General features: G+C 40.2%; 1 protein-coding gene across 2 annotated transcripts in view; it reads right to left on the bottom strand.

Moving 5' to 3' along the window:
* Positions 1-27,590, bottom strand: part of SMAP1 (small ArfGAP 1) — a 151,296-nt gene that overhangs the window by 57,463 nt on the left and 66,243 nt on the right. Inside the window, exons 3-6 of one of the 2 annotated variants that reach the window (XM_061206944.1) lie at positions 25,413-25,498; positions 14,921-14,996; positions 6,993-7,073; positions 2,684-2,764 (exon numbers count right to left, since the gene is read on the bottom strand). In XM_061206944.1, coding sequence (XP_061062927.1) covers positions 2,684-2,764; positions 6,993-7,073; positions 14,921-14,996; positions 25,413-25,498 — 324 coding nt within the window. The remainder of the gene's footprint in view (positions 1-2,683; positions 2,765-6,992; positions 7,074-14,920; positions 14,997-25,412; positions 25,499-27,590) is intronic. The other variant, XM_061206945.1, reaches the window with a different exon arrangement.

Raw genomic sequence — 27,590 nt, 5'->3', positions numbered from 1 at the left:
CAGTTTCCCCACTGTTACGCTTGTAAATGTACCTTCCTCCTTATATAACCTACAATATCCTGACCACGAAATTCTGACAGGAACTAAAGCTTTTCCCTCTGGGTGATTATTCCTTCAGCAAGGTTCCCACCATCGGCAACAGGAGTCCTGACCTCTGCAGGGTGAGCAAGAATAACAGGTGAAGTGTGAACTGGGTTTAATTAAAACCTAAGTACCGGACTTCCCTGGTGGCTCAGTGGATAAAGAATCTGCCTGCCAATGCAGGGACATGAGTTCGACCCCTGGTCTGGGAAGATCCCACATGCCGCAGAGCAACTGAGCCCGTGTGCTGCAACTAAGGAGCCCGCCTGCCACAACTAAGACCCGGTGCAACCAAATAAATTTATTTAACAAAACACAAAAACCACACAAAACCTAAGTACCGAAGGGAAATGGTGACGGAAAAGTGCTGGATTCCTCGCTGTTCACACGCCCTGAACTGCTCTTCTCAAGCTTCCAATCCAGAGACTGTTCCCAGGTAACCCTGGCGGCCCCTCTCCACAGCAGGCAACAGAAAGCAAGTGTTCACATGCAAGACCATGAAACACACACGGTCACTACATCAAATGCTCACTATATTTTGATGGTAAATATTTTTTTAAGAGAAAAAATAAATATATGATGTTTTAAAAGTGGTTAAATTTTATATCTTGCCAAGTACAACAATAAGGCATTATATAAACTCTGATATTTCCAACTTTTGGAGACAAAAGATAAAACCTACTAGTGATTTTTAAGTTCCTTTGTAGTCAAATAGGAAATTGTAAGAGATTTCACTTACAGCTTCTTACTGATGCATGCTGAAGAGAAAGTTTCCAGAGCAGAATTAAAGCTATCTAAGTAATCAGGTTATCATTACCAACTTAATCACTCCTTTTAAAAAGTTTTATAATAGTTAACATCTAAATTTAATTTGGTGAAAGGTAAGAATCTAATTCAGTAAACAATCGTTAAAACAATTAGTGATATTCAAAAAAACTAACTTTAACTGAAAAGTACTTCAAAAAATATCTCAAAGAATTCCACTTAGCAAGTCTTCAGTATTTAACAAATTAATCAGAAATAAATTGCAGTTTATTAATTGTTCTGCATGACCTTGGGATCAAAACATTAACAGGAATTATGAGATGGAAAACATCAACAAATCAATGTACATGTATTTATCCTAAAGATCTGATATACACAAGAAACTGTCAGAAATACAAAGAAACCTAAGACTTATTAGTCCCCAGCTGATTGATCCGTAATCTCAGGAAACAGAACAGGAACATGGATGCATCTGTGTTAGACAAAGAAATTTATCTAACAATACAATTAAACAATAATATGAGGCAGGAAGTAATAAAATCAAATGTACGACAATGTCACCAGAATATTGAGGAAGGGAGAGAGCCTATCTAGTTGGGGTGTTTAGAGGGGCTTGATGGACGAGGAATGAGTAAGCCTAGATAAGAGGTGGGGAGAGGAAAGGACATCCTTGGCCAGGCAGTTCAGTGACCAGAGGGATGGCAAGTGTGCTCAGGGGGCAACAGACAAGTCTGCCCGGTATGAAGAACGGGGGGGCGACTGCTAGGAGGGAGGTGAAGGGGCAGATGGTGGATGTGTTTGGTTGCTACATAAAGGACTAAGGAGCCTTGGGATACTTAGCACGTCTTAAATGCAGAAGGCATGTTTATAACTCTCTGAAGGTAGAGACTGTTCTAATAAACATGATGGGAAAAGAACCAGTAAATACTGACTCGTACACTTTAAATGGATGCACTTTGTAGTATGTAATTGATGCTTCCATAAAGTTGATTATTAAAATTACAACAATTAAAATCAAGGATGCTCCCTTTACTGACAATTCCCTTACTGTGCTTCCATTCTTGTACGAGGAAATGCATTCAAGCCAAGCCATCATGATTATTTAACCAAGCGCGTGACAGAAATCTAATGTTCTCTCTACCTCTAGCAGGCCTGATCGCTTCTATCCTGCTTATCACTGCAAAATAATCTTCCAGTAGAACCCTTCTGAATTAAACGCCGCCCACAGCCTTTCCGTCAAAAAAGAATCAATCTGGACCTTAAAGTTCCCTACAATTTGAGCTGAATCTACCATTCTGGTCTTATTTTTCACTACTTTCTATACACAGACATAGATCTTTCTTCAAACTCCACTAACTCACTTATTTTTCTAAAACATACTTTGTCTATTTCCAGTTTCCATGTCCTCAACGTTCTCTCCACAGGATACACTCCTGCCTCACACTTTAATCTTTCCTACCTACACTTCAAAACCCAGCTCAAGTGCTACCTTCAGCATGGAGTCTTTTCTGAAGGCCCCTGCAGGTATGTCTCCGCATCCTCTCAACTTTCGCTGAAGTCTGATTGTGCATGAAGCTAAAACCACCACTTCTTTATGTCAGGAATAATACTTGCCCTTGAGGAACTCACATGAATCTATACCCACACATATCTAGCCGATTACAAATCATACAGGACAAGCTAGACGGACATGCTTAGCACACAGTATTCATGCCACAAATACTTGTTGAAAGAATGATTATTTGCATGTAATGAATATCCCAAAAGTCATTCATATATAACTATACAAATACGGTCGTAATCTTTGTAGATTAAAAAAAAGAAGAAGAAATTTTACCTTTTCAGTTGTAAGAGGTTTTGCAGGCTTTTCTGGCTCTTTCTCTCTCTTTTTCTCTTCCTTTTTTTTTTCTTTTTCTTTCTAAAACATAGCCAAAAGTTTTGATAAGTTTACTTTTTAAAAAATGTTAGCTCTTAACACATTTTTATTTTATTAGTTTGAGTCATCATTTGAAAAGGGTACAAATAAATATTCAATGATGACAATATCCAGTGATACTGAGATATAAAAGTAAGCACAGCAAATTCATACTCTCATTGAGTATGTTGATAACACAATAAAGAATAACTTTTCTAAAAAAGAAATTAATACAGAAGTGAGACAATTTAGAACTTCTTTGATATTTTAGAGTTTGTTTTAAAGAAATGAGACCTCTATTCAATAAATTCTCACTGCATCTTTACATAAGGTCAGGCTAACAGCAATCATAAAGTTGAAATTTGAATACAAAGAAAAAGCAAACTAACTGATGGAACAGAATTCTTTATCACACAGATGAAGACCAGTTACAACATGTAAACATGAGGAGAAAAGGGTAAAAACACTTTAATTTTTTAAAATAACACAAACCTTTTCAGTCTGTTACCATAGTGTTGTGATTTTTAAAAGTGCAAATACAATAATTTTCTCATGAAAAGAATGGTGGAGATAGTGCTTGGGGACCAGAGCCAGCTGACTAGTTGGCATATTTAATCCAATCCAGTCTAGATAAACTATAATGGTATTATAATGTTCACAATTTCCAAGAAGGTTGAAATAGGATATAATGATAAAAACTTAAGGTCCATAAAGATGCCAAAAAAGGAAAATGAAGTAAAGATTAAACAAAGAGCATTCATAAGGCATGTAGAGGGAAAAGATGCCTAGAAACCTAGAATTGGGTGATACTGCAACTGAGTGCTGACCTAGTTTCCTGGCAGCAAACATGAAAGATAAACTGGTGAACCTAGAAAAAGCAGAATAATAAACACATGAAACTTAGTCAAAATGCCTAGAGGTCGCATTTGCACCTGTGCCTTTAGAAGGGTGTTTGACACCACCTCTCTCAAGAGTAGAATTTTTGCTATTTGTAAATCAAGAAAGCCAACACCGGCAATTCCTAGGCCATAACGTGAGAGATATAATTAAAGGTCCCCCCGCTATGGGCCAGGCACTGTGATAAGCACCTTACTGTCTAACTTAATTTTTACAGTGATGTCTGGGAAAAAAGTCATTATTGTCATTTTACAAATGGAGAAACAAAATCTCGGGAAAGTAACACACAGAGCTAATCGTAGTAGGGCCGAGGGACTGCGGGGCCCAGACTCTCGCACGTCGGTGCTCCCTGCCGCCCAGCGGAGCGCTGCCCTCTATGCTGTTTTTCTTCCCCATGGGGACAGCTAACGCTTACTGGGCCCTTCCCATGTGCCAGACACCATGTGACTCATTTAAATCCTCACAACAACCGTATGAGGTACGCAATATCACCGCCACTGTGTAAGTGAAGAATAAACGAGATGTGCAAAAATCCCTCATATATTGCAAAATGTTTTCCAGATACTAGTCAAGCTTAGGGAGGAAGGCAATGTGATTGATCATTCTCACTACTATGCTGGGGATGAACGGTTCTGTCACTGCTCAGAGCTCTCAGTTATTTCTCAAGGAAGTCACCGCCATGAGATGGGGGAGAAGCCAGTCTTTCTAATCGCTATGATTGGTGGGCACATCTGAAATCACCAACAATAGATTAAATTAGTCAGCTATGTTTAACAGAGGGAGATGCTCTTGAACACTGGAATTTCAGCTGTCAAAATATGGCTGTAATCTACTGATGCCAGCAGCAGTTTTAGAACACAGGCTTTGAAGTAACGTTAAAAACGTGGGCTCTAAACGCATATCATACAGTTTGACCTACAGATGACCCCCATCTTTAGAATCAAAAGTTGCTGAAAGATCAAAGAGTACTGTGAGAAGCTAAGTTGTTTTAAACTATTTTCTCATCAAGAATAAAACACAGTGGTGTTTGGTATTGTAAAACAGTAGTTCCTGAAACTCGGTTACTATATATCCAAATGATATAGTGAAACAGGAAACCTCCTGCAAAAGAAAACTGGAATAAATGTTCACGTCCTATAAGACAGAGAGAAGTACATCTTGGATTCATTATAATCAAACTACACTTGAGTGATTTAATTAAAGATACGGTCTCTAAAATTTTTTATGCACTCTTATCTTAAAAAGTTGGGAGCATATATACTCTACCACATGTATGTATGTATTTATAAAGCACATATAGCACTATATCATACACATTATAAAACATACATAAAAATAGAAATTTTAAAAGGGTAAGAAAAAGAAGGCACGAAGAGGCATTCTAGTGGACTGTCCTGTGGGGCTCCCCAGTGTCTAAATGCTATCAGGCACGATGATTAATGCTCGGCTGGATCAGACCCCTGCTTTCTAGGACCTGGTGGCAGGCACCACACAGCACAGACACGGAAACTGAGGGTTTCCACCCTCTGAACCAGGTGTCGCTGCCATCCTTCCACCTCCTCGGGCCACTTCCGCCCTCCTGCGGTGCTTCTTCCCTGGGCCTGCCTGCTGACCTCTGACCCCTACAACACTCTGACCACTAAAGCCTGTTCACCTCCAACCATGCCCTTCATGCTCCAAACTGTCCCCCACTGTCTCCTGGGGACCTCCCCTCGCTCTGCTAACTCTTCAGTGTGCCCAGCTTTCCACTCTCATGGCTCTCCCCAGGCTGCCACCTCCCTCCCCGCTTCTCCGACCCGGATCTCTCCTCTGGCCTATAGACCCGTACATCCAACCCCCGACCAGACACCCAGATGTCCCACCGTCACCTCACGCTCAACATACCCAACCTTTAATTCCGCCCCCTCCCTGTTCTCTCCTCAATCCTGCTCCTCCTCCTCAGCTTGGATCCTTTCTCACTGGACAGCGCCGTCATCTACGGGGGTGCTCAGGCCTGAAGCCGGGAGTCATCGAGGCTCCCAAAGCACCTCCACAGCCCACTGATCACAAACCCCACGGACTCGACCTTCTCGAGATCTCTGACAGCTGCGCTCTCCCTTTCACTCCCTCCGTCTCCACTTTAGCACCCCTCCCACCATTTATTCATGGACCAGCGCAACAGGTCCTTAAGGCTTTCCACACCCATCAGCACGAAGTTCACTCTCCAGAGACAGTGAAGCAGAGTGCTATGACCTGAAAATCCGATCTGGATACTCCTTCTACCCCTGAAACTCATTAAAGTGCCAGGGCCTTCAGGACGAAGGCCAAACGCGCCAGCAGGCTCACAGGAAGACTCCTCTCCACTTCTCTTCCCGTCCCACGCGTGTCCCGGCCACGCCTTTCTCCCCGCAAATCCCCAATCATCCTGCTCTGCCCACAGGCTTTTTTCACAAGATGCTTTCTCTGCTTGCACTGTGTCCTAGTCCTCACAACTAATGTTTGTGAAGAGTGTAAGACGCATGAGAAGGACGCCTGCTGCGCTCAGAGCAGCACCGTGAGCGCACGGCAATCACAGCACACGTTCTGTCGCGCTAGAAACCTCTGTAAAGTTCTCTGTTTTCCTCTGTTAGATGGAAGACTCTCCCGGGCAGGGGGACACACCGTGTTTATCTTTGTATCCCCCATGTCAAAGCACAACATTTATCAAGGAGGAGACACAGAAACAGTGTGAGTTGAAAGGATGTCTCAAACTAACTCACTAAGGTCAGGATGACAACAACAAAAAGATAAATGGTCAAAAAAATTAAAACCTTCAAATATTGGTAGGGATGACTTTAAAAATCCATAATGGTAGTACCATGCACCCTAACCACTCCTACCCCACACACATTCCAACAATTATCACTGATGATTCTACACTCCTACATTTTATCTATGTGATGGATACTATTGTTTAAAAAAAGAAACTTGACATTAACTTTCTTCAAGTGCTTATAATAACAGAATCATAGAAAGAAAACATTTTTAACCAGAAACCTTCCTAATAAATCAAAGAATTCAAGAGCAACTATAGAAAAGCTCCTTTAAGCATAAGGTGGTAATGGAAACAACAAAAAACTAATTGCTTATTAAATGTTCAGATATATCTACGGTAACAATAAATTAGTCATTCTGAGATTAAATACAGATTAAAACCCTGTGATCCTACCTGTGGCATAGAAAAGTATTCTTGTTGTATTTAACATTTTTAATACTGGAGACCATTCAAAACATAAACAACTATTACAGCATCCCAAACGATGGCACCTTTACCGCCGAGTGCTATGGAATGAGGCTAGCTAAAACACTACCATACCTCCAATTTGTTCTTCTCAACAGCAGCTTGTAGAGAAGGAGAGGATACCAAAGGCTGAAGAGGAGCATCAGAGGAAGAAATCTGTGGAATGCAGATGGAAAGTCAGGAGAAAAAAACAAAAAGAAGATAATCAGAATTATAGGCACAGGAAAGAAACACACTCGTGTATTTCGGAGATACAGAAGCACTTAGAAGTATGTTAAATGAAAATAATGGATCAAGAAAAAAGTCTTGCTTTCTAAATACTTCCATGTGGAATTTCTATAAGTAAAAGTATTTACTATAGAAGAGTGTGTGATTTAAAATGGATTGCACTATGACATAAAATATAAAATGCACTCAGACAAGATCGTCCCCCGCAAAGTATGTGAAAAACAATCAAGCGTCTCTGGTGGTTGGTTCTCGTTCCGTCAGCATTACTGCCGAAGCGCTCGTGCTCTGAAGCGTGAAGACACACCGCTCCAAGTGGCCGGAGAGCACGAGTGAGCTCTTGTTCTTACTGACCGTAACTGCTTCAAGAATGGAAAATAACACAGAGCTGACACAGGAAAAGTCAACTCAAGTTTTAATCAACTGTTTAAGAAAACAGAAAGAAGGATGGGAGAAAAAAGAGTGGATTAGTGGAGCACAACAGCTGAGCAGCAGACAGACTCATCGTGAAGCCACTCCTACACCTCCTTCTTTAAGCTCTGTGCACACAGACACCATCTCCAGGGCTGCACTGGCTGAATCACCCCAAAGCACTATAAGACAGTTGCATATGCAGCAAAGGCAATTTATACATGGAAACAATTTCATCTAAAAGCCTTTTCACACATCTTCCTACCCAATTCCTACATGCGTAGTTCATCACTCTAATGGAAGCGTTATCTTCCTGCCCTCTTTATTGCCAAAATATAACTGAAATACGTTTACAAAATATGTAGTAGATCTTTGGAGCCGTAAAACTGACATCTCTATATTGCCCTATCATATCAACAGTGCCTACAAGGAATCTTTAAAAATAAAAGGTGCGATTATAGAAAGGTCATTATGCAATGTCAAAATAACAGTGTGAGATGACAAGTCCTCATTCAATCTGCTTGTTACTGAGTTAGTTACAGCTGCAATTCTTGAATCACAACCCAAGCCTATAATCTTTAGGGGCGTTCTCCGCTGGCACACTGTTAGCTCTGCTAAAAGTATGCAAACTAGCCATTCAGTAACTACTGATTCAAATTACACATAGAAGAAAATATTTAAAAAGACAAACTGTGCCTTAAAGCCCAGCTTCAAAGCTGGTTTATCCCACTGGACATTTACTTGCTAGAGCTATGTAGAAAACAAGAAATTAGAAAAAGCACCTAAAATCACTTAAGATAATAACCTGTATCATAAAGACCTTTTTGCCCAAATTCATGTAAAAGCGGAACATAAAAATGTAAGAGAGGAATAGGGACACTTAATATGTCGAGTGTTACTAATTCCACATAATTCACTGTAAAAGTGCTTGTTCTCCTTTCCAGAGGATGACAAACTGATTTGGCCACTTTTAAAATTCAGAACGAGCAACATAAAGCTATTCAATAAATATCCGTCATTTAACAAAGCATTTTAATGCAAAAAAAAAAAGCATTAATACTACGTTCCAGCTAGGAAAAAACAGAGATGCTTGTTCAGTAGGAAACACATCTGAAAAGTCAATGGACAAATCCACAGGTGAATGTGAACAGACTGGTGTACCCATAAATCAAACTACTATCAGCCAATAAAAAAGGGATGGTCTAATAGTACACATGAAATCAGGGGTGAATTTCAGAAACATGCTGAAAGAACCCAGACGCCAAAGAGTAAACAGGGTATGATACCATTCATATGAAGCTCCAGCAGAGACAAATACAATCTACCGTGATAAAGAGCAGATCAGCGGCTACCTGGGCCAGGAGTGGGAGGCCAGGGGCACAAAGCAACCTTCTGGAGTGAAGGAAAGGGTCTACATGCCAATCAACTGTGGTCGTGGTTACACAGAGTATTTATTTTCCAAAACTCATTGAACTATAACTTAAACTGTCTGCCTTTTATTGTATGTAAATTCTACCTCAATAACATTGATTTTCTGAAAAGTCGACGAGCAGGGTAAGCTCCATCATACGAGCCAGGAATGGAGAACTAGAGTCTACATGTCTTGCTTCGGCTGGAAGCAAGAGACACGACAGAACAGAGAGAGAGATGGGGGAGAAGCAAAAGGCAGGTGGGAGGAGGAAAGAAAAAAACGCGGAGGCAAGAAAAACCAGGCGCTCGTGTGTTGCTTCCAAATCTCTCAAAAGTGCTGCCCAGCGCACCTGCACTAACCACCAGCAGGAACCCACCGTCCTCCAGCACCTGGAATAGCATTCCTCACGGGTCTCCTTGCCCAAGTCTTGCTCTTCTGCAAACTGTGACAATATCAGATGCAAAGGTGATCACCACCTAGCCCTACTTAGGAGGCTAGAACAGTTCACACACATTATACAAGGCCAGAGTCTAAAGCCCTTAACTAGACCACAGGTCCTCTGCCTGTCCCCTCCTTCCCTGACCTGCGACCAGGCATCTAGCCACACGCAACTCCTCTGGTGCCGGCGCTCCAGTCTCTGCTCCAGCCTTCAGGGGTCTCTGTTCCTGCTGCTTCCTCTGCTGGAAGCACCCATGCTCCTAGCGGGTCCCACCCGTCCTGACATGGCCTCCTCCAGCAAGTGTCCCTTCATCCTCCAGTCTCCTACGACGCTTCCCCCTGGCAGACACGATCACGTGATGTCCGGTACAGACGCAATTCCTTATCGGTATTCTTTGTTCATCTGAAGTTCTCTGAGACAGACGTTGTTTCTATTCTGTTCACCATCTCCAGCATGTGACATTCAACAGGTCTCCATAAATTTTTTTTTAATTGACGAAAAGGAAACAGGAGGATGAGAGCATCTCAGAGGCACAACCAAAAGGAGGCTCCACGTCAGCAGTTCTCAGCGTCCTCTGAAAGTGCACTGGCTTGCTCACATACTTCTCTGAAATCTCATGTAAGTAAGTTATCTATTGGGTGGGCCAAAAGATTCGTTCAGTTTTTTCTGCAAGATGGCTCTAGTGGCACTTAGTTGTCTTTGACTTCATTCAAAACAATTCTGTTAGATTGTACTGTGACAGCTGTCACATCAGTGTGCATTTAAAAAAAAGACATCAAAATTGGTGAACTTTTGCGTAACCATTTTAATTTTGAAGATGGAAGAAAAAAAGCATCATTTTCGGCACATTGTGCTTTATTATTTCAAGAAAGGTGAAAACGCAACTGAAACACAAGAAAAGATTTGTGCGGTGTATGGAGAAGGTGCTGTGACTGACTGAACGTGTCAAAAAAGTGGTTTGCGAAGTTTCATGCTGGAGATTGCTCGCTGGATGATGCTCCAAGGTTGGGTAGACCAGTTGAAGTTGACAGCAACCAAATCGAGACATTAATTGAGAACAACCAACATTACACCACGCGGGAGATAGCCAACATACTCAAAATATCCAAATCAAGTGCTGAAAATCATCTGCACCAGCTTGGTTATGTTCATCGCTTTGATGCTTGGGTTCCACGTAAGTTAATGGAAGAAAACCTTCTTGACCATATTTCTGCATGCCATTCCCTACTGAAACGTAATGAAAATGTTCCGTTTTAAAAACAAATTGTGACAGGCGATGATGAAAAGTGGACACTGCACGACAATGTGGAACGGGAGAGATCACGGGGCAAGGGAAATGAACCACCACCAACCACACCAAAGGCCAGTCTTCATCCAAAGACGGTGATGTTGCGTATATGGTGGGACTGGAAGGGAGTCCTCTATCATGAGCTCCTTCCGGAAAATCAAAAGGTTAATTCCAACAGCTCCCAATGAGACCAACTGAAAGCAGCACTCGATGAAAAGTGTCCAGAATTAGTCAACAGAAAACGCATAATCTCCCACCAGGATAACACAAGACCGCATGTTTCTTTGATGACCAGGCAAAAACTGTTACAGCTTGGCTGGGAAGTTCTGACTCATCCGCTTTATTCACCAGACATTGAACCTTCGGATTTCCATTTATTTTGGTCTTTACAAAATTCTCTTAATGGAAAAAATCAATTCCCTTGGAAGACTGTGAAAGGCACCTGGAACAGTTCTTTGCTCAAAAAGATAAAAAGTTTTGGGAAGATGGAACTATGAAGTTGCCTGAAAAATGGCAGAACGTAGTGGAACAAAAGGGTGAATACGTTGTTCAATAAAGTTCTTGGTGAAAATGAGAAATGTGTCTTTTATTTTTACTTAAAAACTGAAGGCACTTTTTGGCCAACCCAATACACTCATTGTCAAATTCAGATTTTATTTTGTAACTAGATGATAATTCCATTTCACTGGATTCCAGTACTTTTGCAGAGAGAGGGGACAGGACTTTGACCTTGAAAATGGCGTGGGGAATTGGTGGCGTTGGCAAAGGCAGTCATCTTGTTTGACTGTCCCTCTATTCCCCACCCTTCTCTCCCCCACCCCCAGCCATGAGAGAACACGCAGTGGGAACCCAGTAACGATCTCCTTCGGGAATAGGAGCTAACGTCCTCCCTTCGATTATTCTTAAGACCAGAGGTTCTTCTCTAGGCCACCACCGAAGAAACTCCCAGAGCAATCCAAGTGTACAAACGCACCTTCTGCAAAAGGAAAACTGACCTGGTAAAACAGGTTTCCAACTACCACGTTCCAGGATAAGGTGAAAAAGTATCAAGTATTCTAAAAATACCAGTATGATTATTTGAAGGTAGTAAGGCAAAATGCTCATCTATCTTTTCAAGAAAAAAATCACATTATTTTCTTGATGATTTTTTCCTTTTACTCTCTCACCCTTTTTGACAGAATAATGTTATAATAAAAATCTGGTGCTCCAAAATGCTGAAAAATACCTTATGGATTAATTGCGAGCAATACATCACTTCAAACCCATTTTGGAAATTCTTGAATATATTTTCCAAGTGAAGATTTTATCACAGCAGTTCTCAAATGGGCTGTCTCATGACCTTTCAATATACTGTGAAGCTTAACTTTTTCAGGAGTTGAGAAATCATTTAAAAAATATAGTTTCCAAAGTAAATTACCTTCCATGGTATGTGTTAGATACAAAAGCTGAAAATACATTTACTGAACTAAAGTCATACAAAAGAAACCATCAATTAAACTCATCAGTAGAGGAGTTAAAAGACTTTTTGACAAGCTTAACTAAGTCACCATAGCCACCAGATATGCAGAAGAAGCCTGAATTTTAATATGCTAACTTTAAAATCATTGGATAAGTCACTAAGAAATGCAGAATTCTGGAGAAATTTCAAATAGAAGTCCTTTAATTGCCACATCAGTCACCTGGCAGCCCATAATTTAAAAAGGGCTGACTAAACTGTGCAGTATTAATCCAACAGAACTCAAGTCAATTGTGCCAATGAGATACAGCCTCACGGTTGGGTCTGAGTGTCCCCATTTCTAAACCTCACCCCACCCCTGCGCTTGGACTCCTTTGCTCCTGCCCCCTCCTCCCTCCCTGCCAAGGTGCTCCTCCCAGTAGCTTCTGTTTATTAATAAGCACTCATGTGCCAGGCACTCAATAGAAATGCAGCAGGCCCTACCTTATTTAAATCCCATCAGAATACTATCAAAAGTAGATACCATGATCATCCCTATTCCACAGAAGAGGAAACTAAAATTGTAACAAAAAGAAGTAACAACAACAACAAAAGCCCAACTTGAAACTGCTATTTCAGGGTAATCTTAAATCACCACCTGATCATTCATCATCTAAGTTTCTCATCCCCATCAGGAAGGACATCTTAAAATTTATTGCAATTCACACTGTCTTAAAATTATTGCTCATTTATCTTAATGAATTATATAATCACCAGTTAACTGTAAACAGAGCTTAATGAAATTACTAGTGCTAGCTCTTTTATTATAATACAGTACAGAAACATTGTTTCCACAATTTCTAAGTTGAAATAATGGATTTAATTCTACTTTTGTTGTACTAAATACTAGTCTTTATACATATATGTGTGTATATACATATATACATACACACATATAAAACAAAATAAATGAAAGTTTTCCTGTTTTTAAACTTTTATATAATACTCAATTATATGGCAACTGATTGGAATAGTAATTTCATGTGATATTCAGACTGGAGAATTAAAACCCTTGTGTGACGCAAACTCAAGCATGTACTCAAACTGAGTTCAAGAGGTTACTTGTGAGGGATGAGAAGTGGCAAAGGAGGCAAGAAATACGTAAGATAAACTGAAACAAGAACAAGTGAGCGCTCATTTTAAAGCTACCAACTCCCAACAACTATCAGCTGTTTTTCCAAGACAAAACTGAGCCAGTCGGGGGTAAGGATTAAATAGTTAGGGTTACCTATACTTTTCCTGGGGCAACAGATTTTCTTTTTGATGATTATAATAGCAAATGAATCACGTGAGGATGGAAGTATGTGGTGGGGGAAGGGAGGGGGTGGGGGGGGAAGAAGAGACGGGGGAGAGGGGAGAAGAGGAAGAGCGAGGGGGGAGAGGGGAACAGAGAAAAGTTGCTGCTGGAAAAGGGCAAACAATATGGCAGGGCTCAACCTCATCTGCTCGACACCTGCTAGATCTCCTGAGAACTCACCTGACCAGTGTTGCCAGCTGTGATGCACCACTACTTACGGGGAGTGAGGGGCGGACAGACAGGACAATTTCTGTACTCAGTTTTTCAAATGTCCCCTATCACTCATTCATTAAGGGACACCAGGGAGGGCAGACTCATTCGGCATCCCCACGGCAGGAGAATTCTAAGACGTCCACCAAAATTCCCACCCCTGGTTTACACACCCTGTATTGTAAAATGATTTCTTAAAATTTCATATGAAAATATATTACTTATGATTTAAAGTTTGTCCTTTTTCTCCCACAATGCTGTAAGTAAACTTAATTTCATGGATGTGATAAGCATCACTCTCAATATTGTCAATTTTTACTGATCTTTCAAGAGATTTCCTCTCCTACACCCACCGTAAATGCAGCCTAAACTCTATCAAGGGTACCTTTGCTCCAAAATATACATTAATCATACTTTAAACATTGTTTTAGAAGATTTTTTTTAATGGTCAGAGACCATGTATTATAATATCCTTACTTTGTTAGTATTTGGTTGAATTTTTTAGTATATTGCTTCTCCATATGGACTGAAAAGGAAAACCAGCTTATATGCAAAATGAGAGGAAATTATTGTCTCTAAATTGCCTGACAGATGACTTAGCCACACAATTAACTGGTTTATAGCTTTATTATTAATCTAGGAATCAAAGACTTAAAAAATGACTGCAGCAATAAAGATAATTAGCCTTAAACAGCATTTAACTGGGATAGGAAAATTTAATCAGAAAAGAAAAACTTAAAAAGGATCAGTGATATAACATATTTGATCACTACAGTAAGGTCTCAACTATTACTTGATAATACTTGATAATAACCAATTAAAACACCATGTTTTAATAACCTTATATCTGGACAGATCCACCAAAGCCCTTAAAAGAAGACAGATTTTCCTTTTTCGTTCATTTCCCGAATCTAGTAAAAATAATTTTCTCTCCTCCATTTTTCAATTAGTGACTTTATCTTTTTGCAAATTTCATAAAACTAACTTAATTAAATGCCATTTAAGCAGTTATTAGACTCTTACATAGAATATGACCCTTTCTGAATCAAGGGTTCTGCTTTGGGAAAGCTCATTAACATTATGTGACAAAAACTTCCAATATTCAAATTTTTTAAGTATGTAACTAGCACATTTTTACAATAAATAAATAGAGCTGTATCACATGTTAAAAGTTCCAGATCTACTCAACAAGCATCAATTGGCAATAGAGATGAAGATTTTACTTACATTTGTAATAGCTATAGCATTTTTATCGTAGTATTTCTTCTTTTCATATTTATCTCTGATGAAAAATTCCACTGCTCTGAAAACAGATAACTTAAGGAAAAGCATGAGTTCAGTGACATGTACACTCCCCTTTATTCATTCGTCTCCACAAAGCCGAGACTTTAAATTCAATTTTCCTACTCTCCAGTCTGTATTTTACTCACACAGTATTTCTGCAACTAAATTCTGCAACCTACTTTTCTTTCTGCCAAAGGGTCTATCTCTTTCAGGAAATTTTCCCCACTCAACCTGATTCTAAAAAGAAAAGTAACCACATTTCTCAATTCCACCACGCTCCACAGCCCTCTACCCTGACTCAGCTCTAAATTCACTTAATGTTCATTTTGGATTCTCAGTGTAAGTAAAGAAACTAACGCCCACGCAGTAACCACAGCGTACCAGACACTGTGTGCTGTGCACTGTCTATAGTTTTTTTTTTTTTTGGCTGTGCTGGGTCTTCGTTGCTGCATGCGGGCTTTCTCTAGTTGCAGCAAGCCGGGGCTTCTCTTCATTGTGGAGAACGGGCTCTAGGCGCGTGGACTTCAGTAGTTGTGGCGCACGGGCTTAGTTGCTCCGCGGCATGTGGGATCTTCCCAGACCAGGGTTCGAACCCGTGTCCCCCGCATTGGCAGGCGGATTCTTAACCACTGCGCCACCAGGGACGCCCCCATCCATAGTTTTTTCCTTTAATCCTTCCTCAACACAGTAATGTGCACATTATAATTTCCACATCATAGATGAAGAATCAGCAACTTGGAAAGATTAAACAATTGTGATTTCAATACTTATGTCCCTTCCACCATACATGGCTGCCTGTGATTGTATCAGAGTAGATTCTCTGTATATTAGAAGAACGGTGTCTAATTTTTTTCCTGCAAAGCTTCTAGAAACGGAGAAGTCAAGAAGCTAAAACCAAGGTGAGAACTATTCAATTTTCTGAAGTTGGGGGGACCAGCCCTACCTGTTGATAGGTGAGTCATTTCTAGTGGGATCCAATAGCCCTGAGTTATCTTACAGAGATGACTTCTCTTAGCAGTCCAACAACCATGGCTTTACCATATTCTACTAAAATGGGACTTCTTCCATCAGGGATTCTTAACTTTTTAATTTTTTAGTACCATGAACCTCTTTGATAGTCAAGTAAAGCCTGTGGAGATAGTGCTTTTAAATGCATAAAATAGTATAAATTGGGCACTGACTTAATAAAAACAAATAAAAGCCTTAAAAAAAGGGACTTCCCTGGTGGCACAGTGGTTAAGAATCCACCTGCCAATGCAGGGGACACGGGTTCAAGCCCTGCTCTGGGAAGATCCCACATGCCACGGAGCAACTAAGCCCGTGCACCGCAACTACTGAGCCTGTGCTCTAGAGCCCGCGAGCCACAACTACTGAGCCCATGTGCCACAACTACTGAAGCTAGCACGCCTAGAGCCTGTGCTCCGCAACGAGAAGCCACCGCAATGAGAAGCCCACACACCACAAAGAAGAGTAGCCCCCGCTCGCCACAACTAGAGAAAGCCCACGCACAGCAACGAAGACCCAACGCAGCCAAAATATAAATTAATTAATTAAAAAAAAACCTTAAAAAAAATAAATGCATAAAATAAAATACGTAGAATTACAAAGGAAATGAATTACACTGAAATACAATCTCTCTGTGGATACCCAGGTTAAGACATCCTGTTCAAAGAAAAGTTACCTGAAGCAGTAAAACAATACATTTTCAGTCAAAAGCTCCTTATTAGAAATTAATAAAAGCTCTTTAAATTGACAGTTGAGGCCATAGGTAATAGAAAGAGTTGACAGACCACTATACAGTGGGTATTAAAAGAAAGCACTCCAAGGGGGCCAGGGAGGGCAAGTAAGACAGAAAATCTAAACGTTCAATTTATTAAGTAAGCTGAATAATTGAAAGCCGTTTTTAAAGATGGATTTTTATAAATTGAGTATGTGAAAGGTACTTTATCTCCTTTTGTCCTCGTAAACTATGAGGTAGGTGCCATTTTACAACTAAAACCAGGCACAGAAAGTTTTAAGAAGTTCTCTGGGATTCTACAGTACAAGGAAGGGAGAGTTGTGATGATTCGAAGCCAGAATGTCTGACTTCCACTTTTTTCAGAATGTTACTGGTCATCACAAGTTCATTTGTGAATCAGTCATTTATTCCTGCTAATGATAATAAATGCTTTCAAATCTAGAGAAGAAGGTCAAATGTGGAGAGTGCCTTTTATTTTCAAGGTAGCCTTGGAGACCCTTTCAAGTGAAAGGCCCCAGAGCCGTCAGAGGCTGATTATTTATTTAGATATGTGAACATTTTGGCAGCCAGTACCAAAAAACTACCAAAACATCCCAAGATCTTCATAAAATGCAAGAATGTTATTTTATTCCAACTATTTCACATGTAAATAAGCTAAATGTTAAGTTCGCACATGACTGTAAATCCATGTTCAATATTATATTATTCTATTTTTCTAACAGGAAAAAATGAAACAATCAAAAAAACAGGCCCTTTGGATGAGGTGTGTGAATGTGGTGTATTGAGCAACTTTCACTGCAGAGACAACTATTTACCACCACAACAGGGAAGAGAAAATAGAATTTACTTAGACTGATGTCATTTCCACTCCAGATGATAGGAAATATGTTTACTGTTTTAAAAATTGTATACTATTTTTAAAACAGTAATTATATTTATTTCTAGATATAAATATTACATATAACATGCATATAGTTATTTCTTAACTAAGAAAATTTTGGAAATCTAAATTCTTAAAGTATAATTTTTACGTTTAAATATCTGGGAGGTGAACAACACTGATATTTTTCCTCCTTAAAGACAGAAACAATGGTCTATTTTGGATATTGTTTAAAGTGTACTACGTATTTTTTTAATATTTATTTATTTATTTTGGCTGCGCTGGGTCTTAGTTGCGGCATGCAGGATCTTCGTTGCGGCATGCGGGCTCTTAGTTGCAGCATGCAGGCTCTTAGTTGTGGCATGCGGACTCTTAGTTGCGGCATGCACGTGGGATCTAGTTCCCGGACCAGAGATTGAACCCGGGCCCCCTGCATTGGGAGCACGGAGTCTTAGCCACTGGACCACCAGGGAAGTCCCTCAAGTGTACTACATATTAAAGCTTGGAAAGATTTTAATACTCTCATTTATGAAATGTTTATGACAAAGGAAAGATTGTTGTTTATGACCAAAAAAAAATTTAGCTTTAGAAAACTAATCATTAAGATTAAAAATAAAGTATATAAAATAATTTAACCACCATTGTAAAACTAAAATATTGAAAACTATGATGGTTTTATAAATACCGAATTTGAAAAAGGCAAACATTTTAAGTATACAATCTTTTGGAGTGAAAAACAATACTAACATCTGATGAAATGATATGTTGTGTGAATTTTCAGAAATGACAGATATCCGTGAAATCTTAATTCATACTTAGTGTATTTTAAATAAATAATTCAAATATAGCTGAGTCTGGTTACTGTTTATGATTTAAAAAAAAAAAAACCCTCTCAGAAATTAGCTAAGCAGTTAAGTAATTTTAAAAACTTATATGAGATGAAAGTTGATCTGTTTTGCAAGGACATAAAAAAATTAAAGCATCAAGGCAGGACAACGTACTAGGATATTCCTCATTATTAACATAAAACATTGCTTTTTAAAAAGCAAACAAAGCACACCACAAAGTGAACTTTTAAAACTCAGTGGAGTCACCTGAGAAGAACTGTGATTCAGGGAACATGCCACATCCTTGGATGCTCTCAGGCCCTACATGGCCTCTTAGGCCAAGAATGTATCACATGGTCCTCATGTATTTTTGTAAAACGTCCCAAAAGCAAGCCAATTCTTCACTGTTAATTCACCTAAAGAAACGCTGATTTATTCCAGGGGTCAGCAAACTTTTTCTTAAAGGGCCATATAGTAAATATTTTAGGTTCTGTGAGTCAGTTGGTCTATGTTGCAACTACTCACTTCTGCATTTGTAGCTCCAAAGTAGCCATAGAAAACTGATAAATGGATGGGTATGGATATGTTCTAATAAAACTTTATTTACAAAAACAGGAGTTGGCTCATGGGCCTGCAGTCACTGATGCTTGAATTCTATTCCAACTCTAGTGGGCCAAGAACAGCCCAGTTGGATTTATAGAGGGTCTCTGTGGCTGCAAACTGCCACTGTAGACAATGTAAGGGATTTTCAAGGGAAATTTGACAATAATTTTGCATTATATGCTGACTATAGCACTAATTCTCAAAGAAGGTGGTCTCCAATGCACACCCTCATTTCTGGTACCAGTAGTGAAAATGACAATAATACTCCATATCTTACCAAGCTGTTGACAGTTTTGGGGATAATATAGATAAAGCCCTCAGCATAGTACCTAACAAACAGTAAGCATTCAATAAATGAAGTTAGCTTTTATTTTTGTATAACTTGGTGTCAGTTTCCTCACCTTTAAAATGGCGATAACACCACGACTCACCTCGCAGGATTAAACACGCTAGCGTGTGGAAAGACCTAAGAGCAGTGGGGGGCAGTGACTACTGTTTAACCCTCAGCTCTTGTTATCAATCACCGTGCTCTGACAGGCAGCTCTTTTAAACACAGGGCCCACAGCGGAGGAGGAAACAGAGAACTGCTGAGTCCAGGCTAGGATGGTGCGCCCATCGTCAGCTTCAAACAGATGAGCACATGAGAAGCAGCAAGAAAAGGACCGACAGATGTGAAGACCAGGGAACACGCATCTCCACTTTCCAGCCTCCAGGCGCCATGTGAGACAAAAGGACTTATTACTGACAGAGATCAATAATACAACTCCTCCCCGCAAAAAAGAAATAGAACAGTAATATTTTCAGCAAATCAAGGTAAGGAATATACCAACGACAATGCAAGTTTAGGTGGCTGATCTGGGATTTAGTAAACAAACAACGAAATACCCCAGAATACACCCCACACCTTTGGTCACAAAACATTCAGCACGGCACCCTTCACTGTCCCAATCCTCAAAACTAACAGACAGCAAGCACTATGGAAGTCCAGAAAAATGTTCACAGCACTATGTGTTTTATCTTTTAACATGTATTTATTTGTATTTTAAGATTTTTCCTTTCTTTAAAGATGCCACTTAAAATACAAATTAATATCTATTCCCAAGAACAAAATATTCCAGTTCCAGACACACAACACTGATAGCAGTAAAATTTTCAAAAGCTCCACGGAGAAGCACCGCTGATTAGCTCTGGTGCACACCAGAACTCATGGAACTGAGGTAATTAAAGTTTTCAGTTAAGATGAAAGATCCTAATGAAAAGCTTTAATGTAAAGCTTTATCGCTTGTCATGCACTCATACGTGCCGCGTAGAATTAACCACATGCCACATGAGAAATTACACTTTCACAGCAGCTTCTGCCTAACTTTTGTAAATTGCAAAGCTTTTAAGAAGTAACAAATCTTGTTAAGAATGCAGTGAGGTCCCATATTATGTGAGTTTTACTTGCCTCTAAGGATGAGACAACTACATTTAAATCAGTAAAAGTGCAGAGATGTTAGGCTTCTCAAAGAGCACTGAGCTTTAGAATGATTGATGAAATAAAGAAAAAAAGGGGACTGGTTTTCTTACTAGTCTTCCTAATAATAGCTCCAAATCAGTGTTTCATAATTAAAAGAAGGGATAAAAGTGACGTAGCTGTAATAACTAAGGTAAAAAAACATTTTTAACATCTTTGTTGGAGCATAATTGCTTTACAATGGTGTGTTGGTTTCTGCTTTATAACGAAGTGAATCAACTACACATACACTTATATCCCCATATCTCCTCCCTCTTGCGTCTCCCTCCCACCCTCCCTATCCCACCCCTCTAGGTGGTCACAAAGCACCGAGCTGATCTCCCTGTGCTATGCGGCTGCTTCCCACTAGCTATCTATTCTACATTTGGTAGTGTATATATGTCCATGCCACTCTCTCACTTCGTCCCAGCTTACCCTTCCCCCTCCCCGTGTCCTCAAGTCCATTCTCCACGTCTGCGTCTTTATTCCTGTCCTGCCCCTAGGTTCTTCAGAACCATTTTTTTGGGTAAAAAACATTTTTGAAGACTATAGTATTACATTAGATATAGAAGCTGGTCTCATGGTCCAAGAGATGTCATCTTATACTCTTATCATTAGTAGTCATCTATCTCAAATGTCTTTAGGCAAAATCCCTCTTTAGTTTCTGACAACCTTAGGTTATCTTTCTGTAAACAGCAAGAGGTCAACACCTCCTATGAACGTGACCATAATTTTCAAACGCTTTACAAGTAACATTTAGTTTGAAAAATCAAACAGACATGCTTGAGCTAACAGTAGCAAAGACACACATTATCTAAGAGCCTGACCTGAATCATAACAGGTACTCAAAAATTGACATTTTCACCTAGACCTTATGGTCTTAGCTGCAAAGAGTCCCAAACTATAAGCCTATCTATTTTTAAAAGCCATCCACCAGGACTCAAATGTGACAACACTGATTTTACTCAGACTATCATCATTAAGTATAATAATATCCAAGTGTCCTTACACATGAGGGAAAGTCTGGAGGCTTTGGGAAGTTTCTTAACAGCTCTTTGAGAACCCTACCCTCTCGCCTGCCAAGAATAAAAATATTATGCTCTATCTGAGCTGCTCTGAAAATTTAGAAAGCTAATGTACATAAAGGGCCAAACTCAGGGCTTGGCACACAGCGAACCCTCGCTGAGCAGGAAAGCTACTGCAGTTGTTTCCAATGCCACACCCTCACTGTGTCAAAGGTCAAGGACTTACTGATACCAGACACCAATCAATTCACTATAAAAATCTCATCTCTCCTGAAATGTTTAGATAAGGACCAAACATTTAAGGACATAGCAAAAAACACCAGAAAAAAGAACTCACCATCTCACTAATCCTTTACTTCTATTAGGTTCACCATAAAACGGATCGTAATTACTTAAGAAACAGAATTCCTACCAATGTGTACCAAATGGTACACAGAAGAGGGCAGTGTAAGAGGACACCGAGGTCCTGTCCTCCCCTGAATACCTTCAGGGCTTTGTCAAAGCAACACGGCATCACGGGGATGAATTAAATACCTTGGAAGCCACATTCAACCACCAGATACCACATAAAGGACACTACCCCAAATCTCAAGAACCTCAAGTAATTTACCCTCTTAACGTTCAAGAGAAGTCCAAAAAACCCAATTCAAACCAAACCAACCCCCCCCCACACACAAACAAACACACACATACACACAAACTTCCAAACAAGGGAGCTTCTTCAATCTGAGGGATTTTACATGTTAACTCAGGCTTGGGGGCGAGGAGCAGAAAAGGAATAAGCTAATACGACTAGCAAGCAGTGGTAACCACCACCTGGAACACAGTTTGTTTGCTCTGTGGTATCTCCTTCCACCACGCTCTCTTCCCCAGGATTCTGCCCTACGCCCTCACTTTCCAGAGGAGAAGGAAAACAGCATGCCCAAGATTCTCAACAAAACCCCAAAAAAGAATACAGGACCAGGGACTTCTCTGGTGGCGCAGTGGTTAAGAATTTGCCTACCAATGCAGGGGACACTGGTTCGAGCCCTAGTCCGGGAAGATCCCACATGCCGCGGAGCAACTCAGCCCGTGCGCCACAGCTACTGAGCCCGCGTGCCACAACTACTGAAGCCCGCACGCCTAGAGCCCGTGCTCCGCAACAAGGGAAGCCACCGCAATGAGAAGAGTGCCCATGCATTGCAGCAAAGAGTAGCCCCCTCTCTCCACAATGAGAAAGCCCGCGCGCAGCAGCAAAGACCCAAGGCCAAAAGTAAATAAATAAATAAATTTATTAAAAAAAAGAATACAGCACCACTGCCCTAGGTAAACACAACTTTAGCAAGCATTTTTCTATCACCTACATGCTAAGTGACTCTCCAGTCTACACTGCATTTCCTGCTTTCTTTTAGGGTCCAGACTCCTGTTTCCAGCTTCTAGATGGGCATCTCCATGCATGTGTCCCACAGACACCTCATCCTGCCCAAAGGGATGGCTCACTGTCTTCAACCTGCAAGCCTTACACCTTCATCTGGTACTGAATTCCGTCCCCGATGAAGACGTTTCCCTCACTCACAGAACCTTAGGCAAGCTGGGAAACGTGGGGTCATCGCAGTGTCTTCCCTGGAAACAGAGGCAATCTGAACCTAACCCAACTGCTCCTGCCTTCCCAGCTCCCCTCCAATCTCCCCAATTCCCTCCTGCCTGTTCTCCAGTCTCCTACGTAATTCATCTCTTCGGCACTGCTCCTCTCAGGGCTGCACTAGTATTCTACGTGCCCTCTGTGACTCCACGACCTCCTCCAACGCATCTTCCTCATGGTAGAAGCTAATATTTCTAACGTTTCTCCTGCCTCAAAACTCTTCATGGCTTTTCAAATCCTTCAATCCTTTGGGCCAATGAAATGAGGTACTGCTCTATATGCTACCTATATGCTGCTCTATATGGTACTGAAAACCCTTCACAATCTGGAAAAATGAGCTTCTTCTGCCACTGGCCCCACAAAACTTAAATCTTGTCATATCAAAACTTTAAAATGTCAAGTGTCCTCACACCTTCATACTTCTGCTCACACAATTTTTTATGCCTGAAATGTACCACCCACTCCTACCCTAGGATCTTGCTATAATAAAAATAGCCTGGGATGTCAGACTGCTAAAGGTGTGGGAAGGAGGTGGGGGAAGCAGAAACAGGACAGGACAAATACGAACTTCTTGAATATAACCCGAAAGGTTTCTATACAAATATGAAAATATATATATAATGGCCTGTATCTCTGAGAAAAGATCAATTTTTTTCATTGTTTGATCACACAAACTGTTTTAGTATACACATGGGTAGTACACAACTGTTGTTTTTTTTTTTTTAAGCTACACATAATTTTTTTAAAAATATTTATTTACTTGACTGCGTCGGGTCTTAGTTGAGGCATGTGGGATCTTTCGTTGTGGCACGTGGGCTCTGCTCTTCCTTGCGGCATGTGGGCTTCTATCAAGTTGTGGCATGCGGGCTCAGTAGTTGTGGCGTGAGGGCTGCATAGCGCACGGGCTCCGTAGTTGTGGCACACAGCCTCTCTAGTTGTGGCACGCGGGCTCGGTAGTTGTGGCACACAGGCTCTCTAGTTGTGGCGCATGGGCTCGGTAGTTGTGGCGCACAGGCTCTCTAGCTGTGGCATGCGGGTTCGATAGTTGTGGTGCACAGGCTCTCTAGTTGTGGTTTACGGGATCGGTAGTTGCGGCACGCAGGCCTAGTTGCACCCCCACCCCGGCACGTGGGATCCTGGTTCCCCGACCAGGGATCGAACCCGCGTCCCCTGCATTGGAAGGCAGATTCTTAACCACTGGATCACCAGGGGAGTCCAGTATACAACTGATCTTTAAGAAACTACATTATATTGCCAAAATCACAAAAATCACCTTTGGATAAAATCACATATACCTACAATCAATTAGATAATCTTATTCTGATGAGCTTTTTCTCAAACTTCAATATGAGTTCAAGGAATCCTATAAAATCAAAGGATTTCTCTTTAACATGTGAAAAAAAAAAATCCTGACTAAAATGCCTGTGAGAAAATATTCCCCTCATTCATTAGGTCAGATGTGAAAGCAGACAGAGCCGTGCAGCCTATGACCCACGGAAGGTCAGCAGTGACACGACCCCACATCCCTTCCGCCATCCACGTCCACCGAGTATGGGATTTGTCTGTCAACTGCTTCACATAAACATAATTACCACATAAAGGTGATCAAAGGAAATTCCTCCAGGGACTTCCCTGGTGGTCCAGTGGTTGAGAATCCGCCTTCCAATGCAGGGGACACAGGTTCGATCCTTGGTCGGGGAACTAAGATCCCATATGCTGTGGGGCAACTAAGCCCATGCGCCACAACTAGAGAGCCCACGTGCTGCAACTACTGAGCCCGTGCACTCTAGAGCCCGCATGCCACAACTAGAGAGAAGCCCAAGTGCTGCAACGAAGACCCGATGCAGCCAAATAAATAAATAAATATTCAAAAGAAACTTCTCTGGAAATGATTTTTCAAAAACACTCAAGATGCTCACAAATCAAACCTCTAATAATAGTCTAAAGTAATAAACAACCTATATGCTTCAATCAAGAGTTGGAGATCAATCAAGAGGAATCAGTTATAATATTTTATACTTAATAATAATTACATAAAAATATTATATAGATCATGTATTACCAGATTCCTATTAAAAACTTACCATATACTAAGCATAGCTCAGGGCAAATCAATTTCTATTTTTCATGAACAACAGTATGATAAAGGTCACATCTTCCTAAATATTCAATACAAAGTTAAAATATGAACTATAAAAATGAGCTGATTCTTTTAAACCCCACAATAAAGAAATGTTAAAGGATACTGATCTGTCTGTGGTCTTCGAAAGTTCTCTGGAAGATTGGCTTCATATAGTAGTCTTGCTTTAGTATTTCCCATATCTTGCATGCACTATAATAAAAAAAAAAAACACATATTTTCATTACTCATATAAACATTAAAAAGTAATTCCTATACACACATACATACAAACACCAGACATTTATCATTTCCAATATATATTCTTTAGAAAAATAATTTAAATCACAACTATGAAATGAATTACTCAAGTTCAAAACAGAAGCATAGTTTTAATCCTTCACACGTCTTCAACATACGTGGATCTGCAGTTTTCTAATGTCTTTTTCCGTGACTACAATACCACCTTCATTTACACTCACTACTTCCTAAAAGTGGATTCCCTGGCAGTTCGTGGTATTACTATTGTTTTAAATGTACCACTTGAACAACACTGCCATTTCTAAGGCCAATAACTCAAGATCAAAATTTCTTTGTTTTGAGCTTCCAAATACTCTGAGGTTTTCATGATTTACAATCAAGGCCACAATGGAGAGGAGTTAGGCAGAAATAGGGCCGCCCTAGAACACAATAGAAGTGGATTCACTTCTCTGGGGTTATTAATCTCTTTAAGATTCTGCCAACCGCTGTGGATCCTCCTCTCGCTACCAAAAAACTGTGCCTAATGGCCAAATTTTACATACAAGTTCAGGAGTTCACAGGACTCTCCCTAAAATCTATCAACCCCAAGAGTAAGACCACTGCCAAGGAGGCATAAGATAATTAAACTGGTTGAAATGATTATTAAATTAAGTTTCTGGATCATCTATCAGTAAGGACTAACCAAAGAGTACTTCCAGGATATTCTATTACATGAGAAACTGAACTAACATTTACAAACAAAACATTATTCTATCACTATTTTACATCATTTTCATAGAGCTTCAGTTCCTTAAAATGTTTTAACTGGTTGAAAGATCTGCTTTTGTAACTCCTTTTTCCCCTGATTTCCTAAACACACCCCCCCACGTCCCCAAGAAGACAATCCAGGCTTAACAGATCACTAGATGTCATCCTTGAGTTGTAGCCCTCAAGGGGATACAGAACCACCTTCCTTCAGATAAAAAAATACAGTGACTTTTCTCCCAACTGAGAGTTCTCAGTTATGCAAGATACTAATGTAAACCCATTTCTGGATACCTACACCACCCAACCTCAACATAAGAATTCTTTCAGGGTCAACAGGATTTCTAAGCCATTCCTCTAGAGATAGTGAGAAAGTGAGGTAATAAAGGGCTGGGAACCATTAAGGGATAGTAAGGTGAAAAAAAAGAAAACGTTTTGCTATTTCGCTCTGGAGAGGAGAGAGTAGGCCGAGGGCTCGTCCCTGTCATGAGGCACAGTGGCATGGAGTCAGTCAGTGGGAGGGGGGCTAGGGAACAATCCTGTGAGTGGGGAGAAGAGCGGAGAAGCTTTCAGGACAGCTAACCCTTCCCGAAAAAAGGAAAACTGTTTTCCATCGCAAGCATTCAATGACGCCGCACCTTTGTGCGGGGGCACGTGGGAATTCAGGAGTAGAGACGACCAACTCACGTCATCATAAAAGCATCAAACATTTGGAAAGAACGAGACCAATAGAAAGTGTGCATAATATATGCAATGAAGCAAAAAGTAACTTAGATACAGCTCACAGAAACTACAAAAATAAGAAAATTTGAAGTTTCTAACACACAAACAAGAGTACATAAAAATTTTAACAGAAAATTTAGTAAGACTAAAAACATTATCTGCTATACGTGCCATATCTCATTGATCCAAAGTTACATTTTTCTTCATATTATAACATTCATGAAGTAGAAATACATCTTACAACTGATCGTGTCTTGTAAGTGATCATTTTTTTCTAATTAGTCCATAAAATGTAGGTGTTTCTTACAATCAGTGATATTATCTTATATTCAATAAATATGACTCTATACATTTTATATAAATATTCTCTTTAATATAGGTCATTAATATTTTGGCAAAATAAAAAATTAAGAACAAGGCATACATGTACATTATACCAAATTTTAAAATTTTGTTCTAGGGATGCTATCCATCACAGTTAGACAGGAGGAAAAAAAGGTATAAAATCTGAAAGGGAGAAGTGATGTGAAACTATGAGCCATTTCTACAGGAGACCACTGCCAAAAAGTGACTTGAT

Source organism: Eubalaena glacialis, chromosome 12, assembly GCF_028564815.1.
Source record: "Eubalaena glacialis isolate mEubGla1 chromosome 12, mEubGla1.1.hap2.+ XY, whole genome shotgun sequence".
Taxonomy (NCBI): domain Eukaryota; kingdom Metazoa; phylum Chordata; class Mammalia; order Artiodactyla; family Balaenidae; genus Eubalaena; species Eubalaena glacialis.
Note: the sequence above shows the minus strand (reverse complement) of the source record. Positions and strands in the feature narration are given on the sequence as shown.